General features: G+C 47.8%; 1 protein-coding gene across 1 annotated transcript in view; it reads right to left on the reverse strand.

Annotated features, from left to right (window-relative positions):
- The window catches only part of LOC127653150 (potassium channel subfamily T member 2-like), a 146,752-nt gene extending 144,469 nt beyond the window's left edge, over positions 1–2,283 (reverse strand). The window contains exon 1 of the mRNA XM_052139702.1: positions 2,195–2,283. Coding sequence (XP_051995662.1) covers positions 2,195–2,283 — 89 coding nt within the window. The remainder of the gene's footprint in view (positions 1–2,194) is intronic.
- Positions 2,284–12,137: the final 9,854 nt, after the last annotated feature.

A 12,137-nucleotide genomic window follows, 5' to 3' on the forward strand; every position in this document is an offset into this window, starting at 1 on the left:
CAGGGCAGGCGTGGGGGTTGGCTCACTCACCGTGGCTGGCGAGGAAAGCCCAGAGGCGGGAGCTGGGATCTGGAGAGGTGGTTCCCCGGCAGCGAACTCCTCCAAGATGAGTCCCACGTACTCCCGCCAGGTGCAGTCTCCGGTAGTTCCCACCATCGGTGTTTGGGTACACCGAACCGGTACGCCACCTCCAACGTGTGGTCATCCCAGCCGGTGTAACTGGCCACGCTGGCGAAGAAATGGGAGAACTCCCGGACAGACAAGTCCGCCTGTGTCAGCTCAGTGAGGAACCCTGCTAGATCCATTGTTGGTCGATCGTTCTGTTACGATGCAGGAGGAGGCAGACAAGGGGTTGGATCCAAATGCAGTGATTTTATTAACAACGGTGAAAACTAAACGGACAAAACACAAACAAAGGAAATACCCGCGATGGGGAAACAAAACGCAAGCACGGAAAACATCAAAGGCAGAACAGGCAGGATAAACATGAGGAGGAGCACGGAGACAGGCGTCCACAAACATCAACGATCGACAAGGGAATGGAGAACAAACAGGGTTTATATACACTTGGAGACATGATGATGACAAACTACAATCAGGTGAGCACAATGACACAGGGCTGGCAGTGATGAGGGACGGTTATCATGGGAAGTGTAGTTTTTTAACAAGGACAAGTGAAACCCAGGGCAGACAACAAGGGAATCGTGACAGGAATTGATATAATGAAAAAAACATTGGTGGAGAAATAATGCTTCAGATTTGCTATTTGTTAGGCGAACACGGTTTGCATTTTCAGTGCAATCCGCCAAATGTCTTTGTGTCATCTTGGACTTAGAGTGACACCTAGTGGTATGGATGCACACTACTTTGGATAAATGTGTCTGCTAAATGACTAAATGTAAATGTACATATTGTAAAACATAATATCCAAAGTGTACAAAATTAGAACAAATCTGGTAAATAACATTTACTATTTCATCATCATCATCATCTCACATTGGATGTAGGCTAGTTAACCCTTAAACGCATGCCTCTGGTCTTTAGGGACCTGGGACCTCATTATTCCCGGAACATGTTATTTCTTACTCAAGGTGGCACTGATGTTTCAATGATTGACTTGATTTACATTTGACGTTGCTGTTTGATGAAGAAACAACATTGAAGTAAACTATAGCGAGTACAACACATGAAAAGTATGATTTGGCTATTGTCATTTGGGTGTACTAATGAAATAATGTAAGTTAAAAATACATAAGTGTCACGTATATGTAACTTAGGTGTAGCTGATGTTTATCTTATGTGTAGATGATGTGTTATGTGTAGCACAGTATGTGTTTAACCGGCAGTTACATCTCATGAAATTTCAGTGTGAAAATAATGAGCTCTGTTCTAGATTTGACCTGATTTGTTGCATTATTTCTTTGATTTATGATAAATACAAATCAAAATATATTTAATTTTATTAGTTTCTAATTGTCTTGACTTGACTTGTCTTGTCTATCTGGACATTTTGTACATCTGTTTTTGATAGGTATAAGTGCTGGGTCTCTAAATACCCAAATAGGTAAGAGTGTTTGGGAAAATGACCATGCATTTAAGGGTTAACGAAGCATATATATATATATATATATATATATATATATATATATATATATATATATGACAATATTTGTCAATTCATCTTTTTCACTGTCTGTAAAAAGGCTTTTGAGCAAGTCAAAAATATCAAAGTGTGACCAGATTACATTAAATAACTACATTAGGGAGGATAAACACATTGGCTGAGTCTAAATAAAAGAGTTTTTGTGCATCACAAGATCCTCCCTAATTCTGATACTCAGTCAGAGTGTATAATAATCAGTATACTCATAATTATGCTCACACAAATACCTGTAGCTACTTATAGACAAAACCTACAAATACACGTACTTCCCACCATATTTGCATTAATATTCCAACCACTTACGATGTTTAACATGCATCCTATTATTACTCACACTCATGCTTATACTATTGCTATCTCTAACAAACATGCTAATATTGCTACGCACTAATACTAAAATAAATATTATACTGATGCATACATTGCAAATACTATTCCTTCCCAGTGCACAGCTATTTCAATTGTGCGCATTGTCATTAAAGCACATAATAAACAGAAGGCTGTGTGGACGAAGAGTGCAAGTTTCTCTACCTGTCGTCTGTCTGCCAGTCCCCGAGCAACAGGTCACGGAACCGGTACCGCGGCGGCAGCGGCAGAACCTCCTTCTCCAGCTCCACCATAGTCAACACAGAGCCCTTAAACGAGCACAAATCAACACGGGATGAATATTAAAAAGCGTCTTCAACCCTCGTTTGTCCTTCAGATGTGACTGTGTCAGGTACAAAAAGTGTCATCACTGTGAGCGCGCGAAACAGATCCACTCTCACTGTGCAACTGGTGCCTCCCCAAAAGCACAAACTGTCTCCTCTCAAAACAACACAGACATGAAACACACCGTCTGGACATCCTGCTTCATTGCTGAGTCAAGCACCCTGCTTCTGTTTCGAATCAGCTGTAATAGTTGCAAGGTATTGGTGCTGCAGTTGTGCATTATTTCACCACCATGCTGAGCATTGCTCTGTAACACTTCTCATTGAATGTGCCACTTGCACAATATGATCCATCTACTTAGAAATTGTGTCTTTTGCATTGGCGTACAATGCATTAGGTTGCTAAAAATCCATCATTGTCAATTTATCAAAGGTCAGACATTTTTCATCAGTAGCTATTTTAGGTTAAAGAAAAAGAACAAAAAGAAAAGAAAGCATCGTTCAATTTCTGCCATACATTATCCATTTAATGTCACCTTTACCATAGTCCACTGAATTACAGTTGCTCTTCACCTCATTAAACGGGACGGGAATAGTTTTAAAAATGACTACCATAAAATATGCAGATTGACTGTCAGTCTTCTGATATTCAAAATAAACACCGTGAAATTTGCAGATTTATTACCACTTGAAGTAACAGTACCACCTGTTGCAGTGTTTTGATACATTCACTATGAGGGAGGGAACATACATTATGCAGTTAGGATAAAAATGTAATCAAAATCAAAGTGAAATTTCCATGCTGCAGTCAAATTAATTATGTTGTGTCACATTCAATTTCTCTCTTGGAACAAACCTCAATCTCCAATGTTGCAGCCATCGTGCTGTCGACTATCCGTTCTGAGATTTGGAGGGCTCTGCCCCCCAGTGGCTCACTGTAAGAGAAGCCTAATACATCTTAGAAGCTACTGAGAGTTCTAATATCAAACTCAACAGGTCTCCATCGTCTTTTTACAGACACACCTCATGAGACACCTGATTCTCATCCTCATTAATGTGAAAGCACATTAAAAGACATTCTGTTAAAATTCTGTTCATAAAAGCCCCTGTAGCCTTTTCTCTCTCCCTCTTTTTTATTTTACTTTCCAAGCATTTCTGTTCTCATCTTTATTATGTACAAGAGAGACAGACAGACAGACAGCTACTGTAGATAGACAGGCAGAAATACATTTATACTGATAGATAGACAGACAGATAGACAGACAGGTAGACAGTTATACAGAAAGATAGACAGTTAGACAGATATAGACAGACAGACAGAAAACTCATATTGGGAATTGCTGATGATTATGAAACTTATTATACACAAGCAGCGTGTAAATTTTTTGATAATTGGCCACACAGTGTCACTATAATTATCTAATTTACATTTTTGCTAATATCTCATCAAACCATATAGGCTAGAATAAAATTCTAAAGCTTTTCTGAATCTATCAGTGCCCCAAATCATACAGTTACATAATTTTCCTTTTCCATTACAAATGTTTTCTACGACTATGGTTTATTTGAGAAACCGTATCGGTTACCTAACGTAACCTCGGTTCTCTCTAGATGAGGGAACGAGTATTGCGTAAGCTAGCTTACGCTACGGGAAAGATTCATCTTTTCTGAGATATTGAAGCCAAAAAATTATCCTTAATTTTTGTATCCATTGTCAACGCAGTGCGGCAGCTGCAGACCTTGAGCGGGCTAGCTAGCGAGCTCATAGGTTGCTCTGCGGCAACTGCTGCAGCCTATAGACGAGCTTGGGCGGACTCGCATCCAATGAGAGGCGTCCGCGCGCTCACTGCATCAAAGCCCGCCAAAAGGGCGTGACTAGAGTGCATATAAGCGTAGTTCGTAGGCTGGAACCCTGGTTTTCATTGACTGAAGCGAAAAGTCGCCAGTGGCGCGAGCACGGCCGGCTACGCAATACTCGTTCCCTCATCTAGAGAGAACCGAGGTTACGTTAGGTAACCGATACGTTCTCTTACGAGAGGTTCTCTCGTATTGCGTAAGCTAGCTTACGCTACGGGAACCCATTGTCAACGCCGTGCGCGCCAAGCATCCACTGTATAAGCCCCAGGGAATTAAGGGGGACCCGGGGAGCCCTTATGAGTGGGGAAATAATATTTGGCCGGCAAGAATGCGGGTCATTGATTGTGTAATACATAAGCACATAGTAGGACCGGAACGACAGAGCGGCGGTGCCGGTCTGTGTGGAATGTGTCCCATCAGTGCAGCTCACCAGGGAGCTGTAGCGTATTAAACCGCTAGTAGTTTTGCCTGCAGAGCGGGCACTTCCATATTGTAAAATCTGACAAAGGTGGAGGGAAGTCCATCCGCTGCCACACATATGTCGTGAATGGAAATTCCGCTGGACCATGCCCACGAGGATGCCATGCCTCTAGTGGAGTGAGCCCTAATGCCCAGCGGGCATGGCAGGTCTTTGGCGCGTATGCAGCAGCAATAGCGTCCACTATCCATCTAGATAGTGTCTGTTTCGAGGCGCGAGACCTTTGGTGCGCCCTCGAGCGAAAGCGAAAAGCTGCTCGGGCGTCTGAAAGCAGCGGGCGTGCAGTATACAATCTCAGTGCTCTGACCGGGCAAAGGAGATTGGCGTCGCGTTCGCTATCCGGTGCTGGCAGCGCCGATAGGGAAATGACCTGTGCTCTGAAAGGAGTACCGATCACCTTGGGAACATAGCCGTGTCTAGGCTTTAAAATGACCTTGGAGTCACTTGGTCCAAACTCAAGACACGCAGCGCTGGCAGACAGCGCGTGAAGGTCTCCCACACGTTTGACTGATGACAGGGCAGTCAGAAAAGCGGTTTTGAGTGAAAGGTATTTCAAATCCACGGATTGAAGTGGTTCGAAAGGGGGCTTTCATAGTTTCGAGAACTATAGAAAGATCCCAGATAGGAACCGATGGGAGCGCGGGGGTTCATCCTTCTAGCTCCCCTGAGGAAGCCGGATGACCAGCTCGTTTTTACCCCATGACTGGCCGTGCAGGGTTCAGCGAGCGCCGCAGCGGCCGCCACTACACTTTGAGCGTGGATGGGGATCTGCCCTCATCCAGCAGCTCTTGTAGAAATACTGAGCAGCGACAACACCCCACATGTCCGTGGGTCCAGGTCTCTGTCGGTGCACCATTTTGAGAACACAGACCATTTTGGCGCATAGAGTCTTCTGTGGAAGGGGCTCTAGGCGTGTATGATGGTGTTTATTACTCCTTCTGGCAGAGCGACGGGTAGTCGTTGATCACTCGCATGCAGCGCCCAGCGCTCTGGGTGGGGATGCCAGATTGTGCCTTGAGCTTGAGAGAGGAGATCTGCTCTCACTGGGATGGGCCACGGCTGTCAGTGACAGCTGCGTAAGCTCCGGGAACCATGTCTGATTCTCCCAGCGGGGCTATGAGGAGCACCGGTGGCGCGTTCCCTGATCCTCTGCATTACCTGTGGCAATAGCGAGGCGGGAGGGAAGGCGTAAGCGGGCGTCTGGGCCAGTCCTGGGCCAGCTGCGTCCTCGCTTCGAGAAAAATACTGGGCAGTGAGAGTTCTCTTTGGGCGCAAAGAGGTCTATCTCTGCTCTGCCGAATAGGTGCCATAGCGTCTGGACTGTTTGGCGTGCAGGGACCATTCCCTGGGGAATATTGTCTCTGGACAGTCTGTCCGGACCGTCGTTCAGGTGGCCTGGCACGTCGCGTCGCCCTCAGCGGCGCAGGTGGCACTGGGACCAACTCAGTATGCGTTTTGTCAGATGGAAGAGGTTCCTGGATCTGACACCGCCCTGGCGGTTTAGGTAGGATACCACAGATCTGTTGTCGAGCGGACCAGGGCGTGGTGACCCTGAATGACCGGGAGAAAGCGCCGCGGCGTACTCGACCGCTATCATTTCCAGACAATTTATGTGAAGGAGCTTTTCCTGAACTGACCATAGGCGAAACCGGAGAGCCCTCGCAGACCGGCGCCCCAACCCGTGTTGGGCGGCGTCTGTCGAGATGACTTTCGGCGAGATACAGCTCCCATTGTCACTCCCGCTGATACCATTCGGCCACTGTCAGGGCTGCAGAGCTGATATGCAGGTCTGAGTCACCTTGATGGGCTGGCGGCCTGTGGCCCAAGCCCGGCGAGGCAGCGGGTGTTTAGCCAATGCTGAAGCGAGCGCATGTGCAGTAAACCCAGCTGAAGTACTGCTGCGGCTGAGGCCATGTAACCTAGCACTCTCTGGAATTTCTTCAGAGGCGTGAGGCTGTTCATCTGAAAAGATCGCGGCTAGTCAGCTGAACACGGCGTCTGCGCTGTGTAGATAAGCGAGCCGTCATTGCCACGGAGTCTAGTTCTATTCCCAGGAAGGAAATGGTCTGACTGGGCTGTAGTGAGCTCTTGGTCCAATTGACTGCAAGACCCAAACTGTTCAGATGGCTGAGGAGAACTGCTCTGTGAGACAGAAGCTCCATATGTGACTGAGCCATAATCAGCCAGTCGTCCAAATAGTTCAGAATTCGCAAACCCTGACTCCGCAGGGAGTGCGGCGCCGCATCCATGCGCCGTGAAAGTCGCGAGGTGCTAAGGACAGGCGAGCGGAAGGGCGGTGTATTGATAAACCTGGCCGTCGAGGTGAATCTCAAGAATGGCCTGTGACGGGATTTATCTGAATCTGAAAGTATGCATCTTTCAGATCGAGAGAAATAAACCAGTCCCCTGGCGCACATCGCGAGGAGTTTCCTGATTGTAAGCATTTTGAGCGGTCTTTTGCAAGCACCTTGTTCAAAACCCTGAGATCTAATATGGGTCTGAGGCGCCCGTCTTTCTTGGGAACAAGAAAATAGCGGCTGTAAAGCCCGACTTCAGCTCAGAGAGGGTGGCACTTTTCTATGGCCCTTTTGCACAGAAGGCTTGCTATTTCTGAGCGAAGCATGCACGCTGCTTCCGTGTTCACAGTGGTTTCGAGCAGCTCTGAAGCGAGGCGGCGATCGAACTGTAGCAAATAGCCCTGTTGTATTGTGCTTAACACCCACTTGGATATCCCTGGAATAGCTTCCCACGCTTTGAAGCGTAGCGCTAGAGGGTGAATGGCCAATTCAGCTCTGATTGCCGCACACAGAGCTGAACAAAATGTGTGGCCGCGTTTAGTGTGTTCATGCATGATTGCTGCGCAGACAGCATGAACAGGCTGTTTTGTGAGTGACTTCCGATTGGAATGAATGGGGAAAGAGTCACATCTGTTACGTGATCGCACAAGCATAGTCATGAGCACGGGACTTACACACAGAGGAATGGTTGCTGGCCGTGTAACAGAGCGGGCAGAGAATGAAGCGTAGCGCACGCATTTGCGGGCGCATTTATTGACTCTAGCGCTCGGCGGTTCAGTAACCGCTTTATGTGGCGTGCTCTGGTGGGGACCACGAGACATGCAGTGCTTGTGTGCAGAAGTGAACACTGGATTGTGGGCACATTTTCTACACATAGGGCTGGTCGGTGTGACAGAGCGGGCAGAGAATGGTAGCGCATGCGCATTTGTGAGCGCCTTCATTGACTCTGGCACTTCGGCGGTTCAGTAACAGCTTTATGAGGCGTGCTCTGATAGGGAGCGCGGGATGTGTTATGCTTGTGTGTAGGGCGAACACTGGGTTGTGGGCACTTTTTCTACACATAAGACATGTTTGCTCTTTACAAGATTTATTTGGGTCGCCGTGAAAGCGGCGTTTGAGTCTGAGCAAGCGGGCAGTGTCACCGGCTTGTTGGCTGCTAAATTCACCACTGTAGTAGCCTGAGAGAAGGGGACTGACAGGGGTAAAGCTTTGACAGTGGTCGGCGCGGCGGGACTGAGCCGTCGTTTGTTCAACACAGTTAGGAAGACTCGGCTGCTTTCGGGTTTCAGCGTTACCTTAGATCGAGGCCAGCGGGGAGGCGGTCTGCGGCGGCTGTCTGAGCCTTGATCGAGGCGGCACGCCCTGTCGGCGCTGAGAAGTCTGAGATTGTTGAACTGGAGCTGTGAAGAGGCTGCGTGCAGGAGGCTGATCGCGTGGCGGCCTGCAGAGGAGCTAAGCGCGGCGGCAGGAAGAGGTTCATGGCTTGGGTGGCTTTCTGGACTTCTGAGGCGGTCAACAATGCCACTCACCGCGGAGCCGAAGAGACCGGTTGGAGAGGCGGTGCGTTGAGGCGTGGAAGCGCTCTGCTTCTCCCATGTCGGCTAGTGTTAGCCATAAGTGTCTCTCGGTCACAGTCAGCGAGGCCATGCACTTCCCTAGAGCTTGGGCTGCAGCTTTGGTAGCCTGAAGGCGAGGTCTGTCGCGCCGTAGATCAGTAACAGCCTCTGGGTGCCTGCCTTTCTCATCCCACTCGAAGAAGGTCTGCTTGTAGGATCTGTAAAGCGGCCATTGAGTGCAGAGCAGATCGCGGCTTGGCGGCCGGAATAGGTAGCGGCCAACATAGGCGAAGTCAGCTCTGCAGGCCTTAGGCGGGAGCACAGGCTTGGAGCATGCCATCTCGGCGGGCGGACAAAGGTGTGCTGCTACCGAGTCCTCGACCGGGGGATGGAGGAGTAGCCTCTCTCAGTGGCGCCGTCCACCGGCCGAGAGAGGTGGAGGCGTGTGAGCGGGTCCTGGCTGAAAGCGGGCGTTCCGCGACTTTGCAAGCTCCGTATGTAATTCCGGCAGGAAGGGGCGGCCGGGCAGCGGGTGTAAGCGGCGATGGCTTTGAAGAAAGCAGCCGTCGAGTCTGTTGGGTGCCTGCTCAGGGGCGGTGACCACTTCGAGCCCGAGGCGGTCGGCGGCCTGTGTGAGGCGTGTTAACTCCCGCCGACTCGGCGCGGGTCCTGCTGGATTCCTGGGCTGAGGAGGAGGCTTGGGAGCCTGTCCACTCCTCGCTGTCGAAGCCATGATGGAACAGCAGCCCTTATCCTCCGGCCGTCATCCGAGATGGCAGCAGTCGCGGCGCTTCGGCGGCAACTCGCTGGCGTCGAGCGGGGGAGGGTGGCGATGCTCGAGGAGAGGCTCGGCGAGGCAGTCGCTTCAACCACAGTTTCCGGCAGCCTTTGTGGCGGCGCTTCTTCCTCTTGTGACTGAGGGTAAAGCGTGGCGGTTTCTGCTTTGACCGCTCGAGTCGAGCCCGCAGGGTCGACATCGGTAGCTCCTCGCAGAAATCGCATCCGCCCTCAGTGAGGCGAGCTCTGCGTGCCCCAGTCCCAGGCAGAAGCGCCAGATGATGTGGCGGTCTCCTGTGCTGAGAAGAGCGCGACATGAGGCGCAAGTGGAGCGAGGCATCTTGAAAAGAGCGCTTCGTACTCTTTTGTGAATAGTTCTTGAGAACTAGCTTGCTTAATAAAAGGATACGTCGTCGGATGGCGTAGCTTCGCAGGATGGCTGAAGGTGGCTGAGGCGGCCGGCTTCTTCTAGCGCTGTCCACGCTTGCTAGATGCCCCTCAAGCGGCGAGCGGCTTCCAGGTCAGCGATGCGGAGAGCTTCAGCTGAAGAGATGAAAATCAGGGTTCCAGCCTCACGAACTACGCTTATATGCACTCTAGTCACGCCCTTTTGGCGGGCTTTGATGCAGTGAGCCGGGCGCCTCTCATTGGATCGCGAGTTCGCCCAAGCTCGATCTATAGGCTGCAGCAGTTGCCGCAGAGCAACCTATGAGCTCGCTAGCTAGCCCGCTCAAGGTCTGCAGCTGCCGCACTGCGTTGACAATGGATACAAAAATTGAGGATAATTTTTTGGCTTCAATATCTCAGAAAAGATGAATCTTTCCCGTAGCGTAAGCTAGCTTACGCAATACGAGAGAACCTCTCGTAAGAGAACTACTTTTTCGAACTTGTTCCAGGTCGTTTGTCCAAGTCATACAACACTTGGTATACGTCATCTACAGACCCTCCTGACAAAAAATTTTGATATGTTAAAATGTTCAGAGGATATAAACTAATACGTTTTGGGGTGTAGCCTAAAATGACTAATTAGCCTGTATCTTGTGAGTACAATTTTCAAAGATGACAAAATGTTGTACACATGGACAATAGAAGACTCTAAGTTTAAGAAAATCCTCATTTTGCAACTGTGCTCAAAGCAAAATAAACGTCACACTAAAATAGCCCTCCACAGGATTGTATCAGTCAAATTTGTTTATTTTGGACATCTCGCTATATGTGCTTGGTCCCTGACAAACGTCGCTTGCAGCTATATTTATTCTTATTCTTAATCTGCCTTAATAGCTTATGGGCAGCCAAAACCGTAAGTCCTAGAGACACCAAACTTGGCAGAATGGTCTTAAATCCCCCCAAAACTCAGGTACATACAGTATACACCCTCCTAAACTCTGACATTGAGGTATTGCTCATGTAATGTAATATATATGCTGTAAAAATGCAGTTATTTATGCATGTTAAATCAAGGATGTGTTACCGATTATGTACACTAGATGGAGCACCAAGACTAAAAATCCACCAATCATGTGGCAGCAGTGCATAAAATCACGCGGATATGGGTCATGACCTTCAGTTAATGTTCACATCAACCTTCAGAATGGGGGAAATGTGATCTCAGTGACTTCGACCATGGCATGATTGTTGGTGCGGTTTGACAGGCTGGTTTGAGTATTTCTGTAGTTGCCAAACTCTTGGGATTTAAGCAGCTACATTTCAGCAGAATACACAACACGTCGAACCTTGAGGAGAATAGGGAACAACAGCAGAAGACCACATCAGGTTCCAGTTCTGTTAGCCAAGAACAGAAAGCTTCTGTTCTTGGCTGACAGAAGTGGAATCTGACATGTTCTTCTGCTGTAGTAGCCCATTCTCCTCAAGGTTTTATGTGTTATGCGTTCTGAGATGCTCTTCTGCTCACTACAACTGGACAGAGTGGATGTATCTGAGTATCTCTGTTGACCTTTCTCATCAACAAGGCATTTCTGTCCACAAAACTGCCGCTCACTGGATGTTTTTTGTTTTTGACACGAAATTCTAGAATCTGTTGCACGTGAATGTCCCAGGAGATCAGCACAAATACTCAAACCAACCCATCTGGCACCAACAATCATGCCACGGTTCCCCATTCTGATGGTTGATGTGAACATTAATGATTTTATGCACTGCTGCCACACGATTTGCTGATTAGATAATCGCATGGATGATTGTTGGTGCATTTCTGTAACTGCTGATCTCCTGGGATTTTCACACACAACAGTCTCTAGCATTTACTCAGAATGGTGCCAAAAACAAAAATAACATCCAGTGAGTGGCAGTTCTGTGGACAGAAATGCCTTGTTGATGAGAGAGGTCAACAGAGAATGACCAGACTGGTTCGAACTGACAAAGTCTACGGTAACTCAGATAACCACTCTATACAATGTGTTGGGTTGGCATTGTTTTGGCAGCATCAGGGGGACCTACACAATATTAGGCAGGTGCTTTTAATGTTGTGGCTGATTGTACAGACAGACAGATGGATGAATGGACATATAGTGATAGACAGACAGATAGATAGATAATGGATGGATAAACAGATAGATAGTGACAGAGAGACAGGCAGATAGCTAAACATCTTTCTATCAACCAATATATCCATCTACCTGTTTGTCAATCCATCATCCATATATATCTATCCTTTCATCTGTCAATCCATCATCCATATCTACCTGTCTGTAACTTGTTAAGTATGAATTTTTTCTATAAAATAAGCACTGACATATTGCATTATTTTATTTGTTGAAAAAGTAAAACCTTTTGAATAAAATATTTTATTTACAGAAGAGATATTTCACATATTTTGTTAAAAAAAATGTACAGTATAAA

This window comes from Xyrauchen texanus, chromosome 12, assembly GCF_025860055.1.
Source record: "Xyrauchen texanus isolate HMW12.3.18 chromosome 12, RBS_HiC_50CHRs, whole genome shotgun sequence".
In the NCBI taxonomy this organism is placed as follows: domain Eukaryota; kingdom Metazoa; phylum Chordata; class Actinopteri; order Cypriniformes; family Catostomidae; genus Xyrauchen; species Xyrauchen texanus.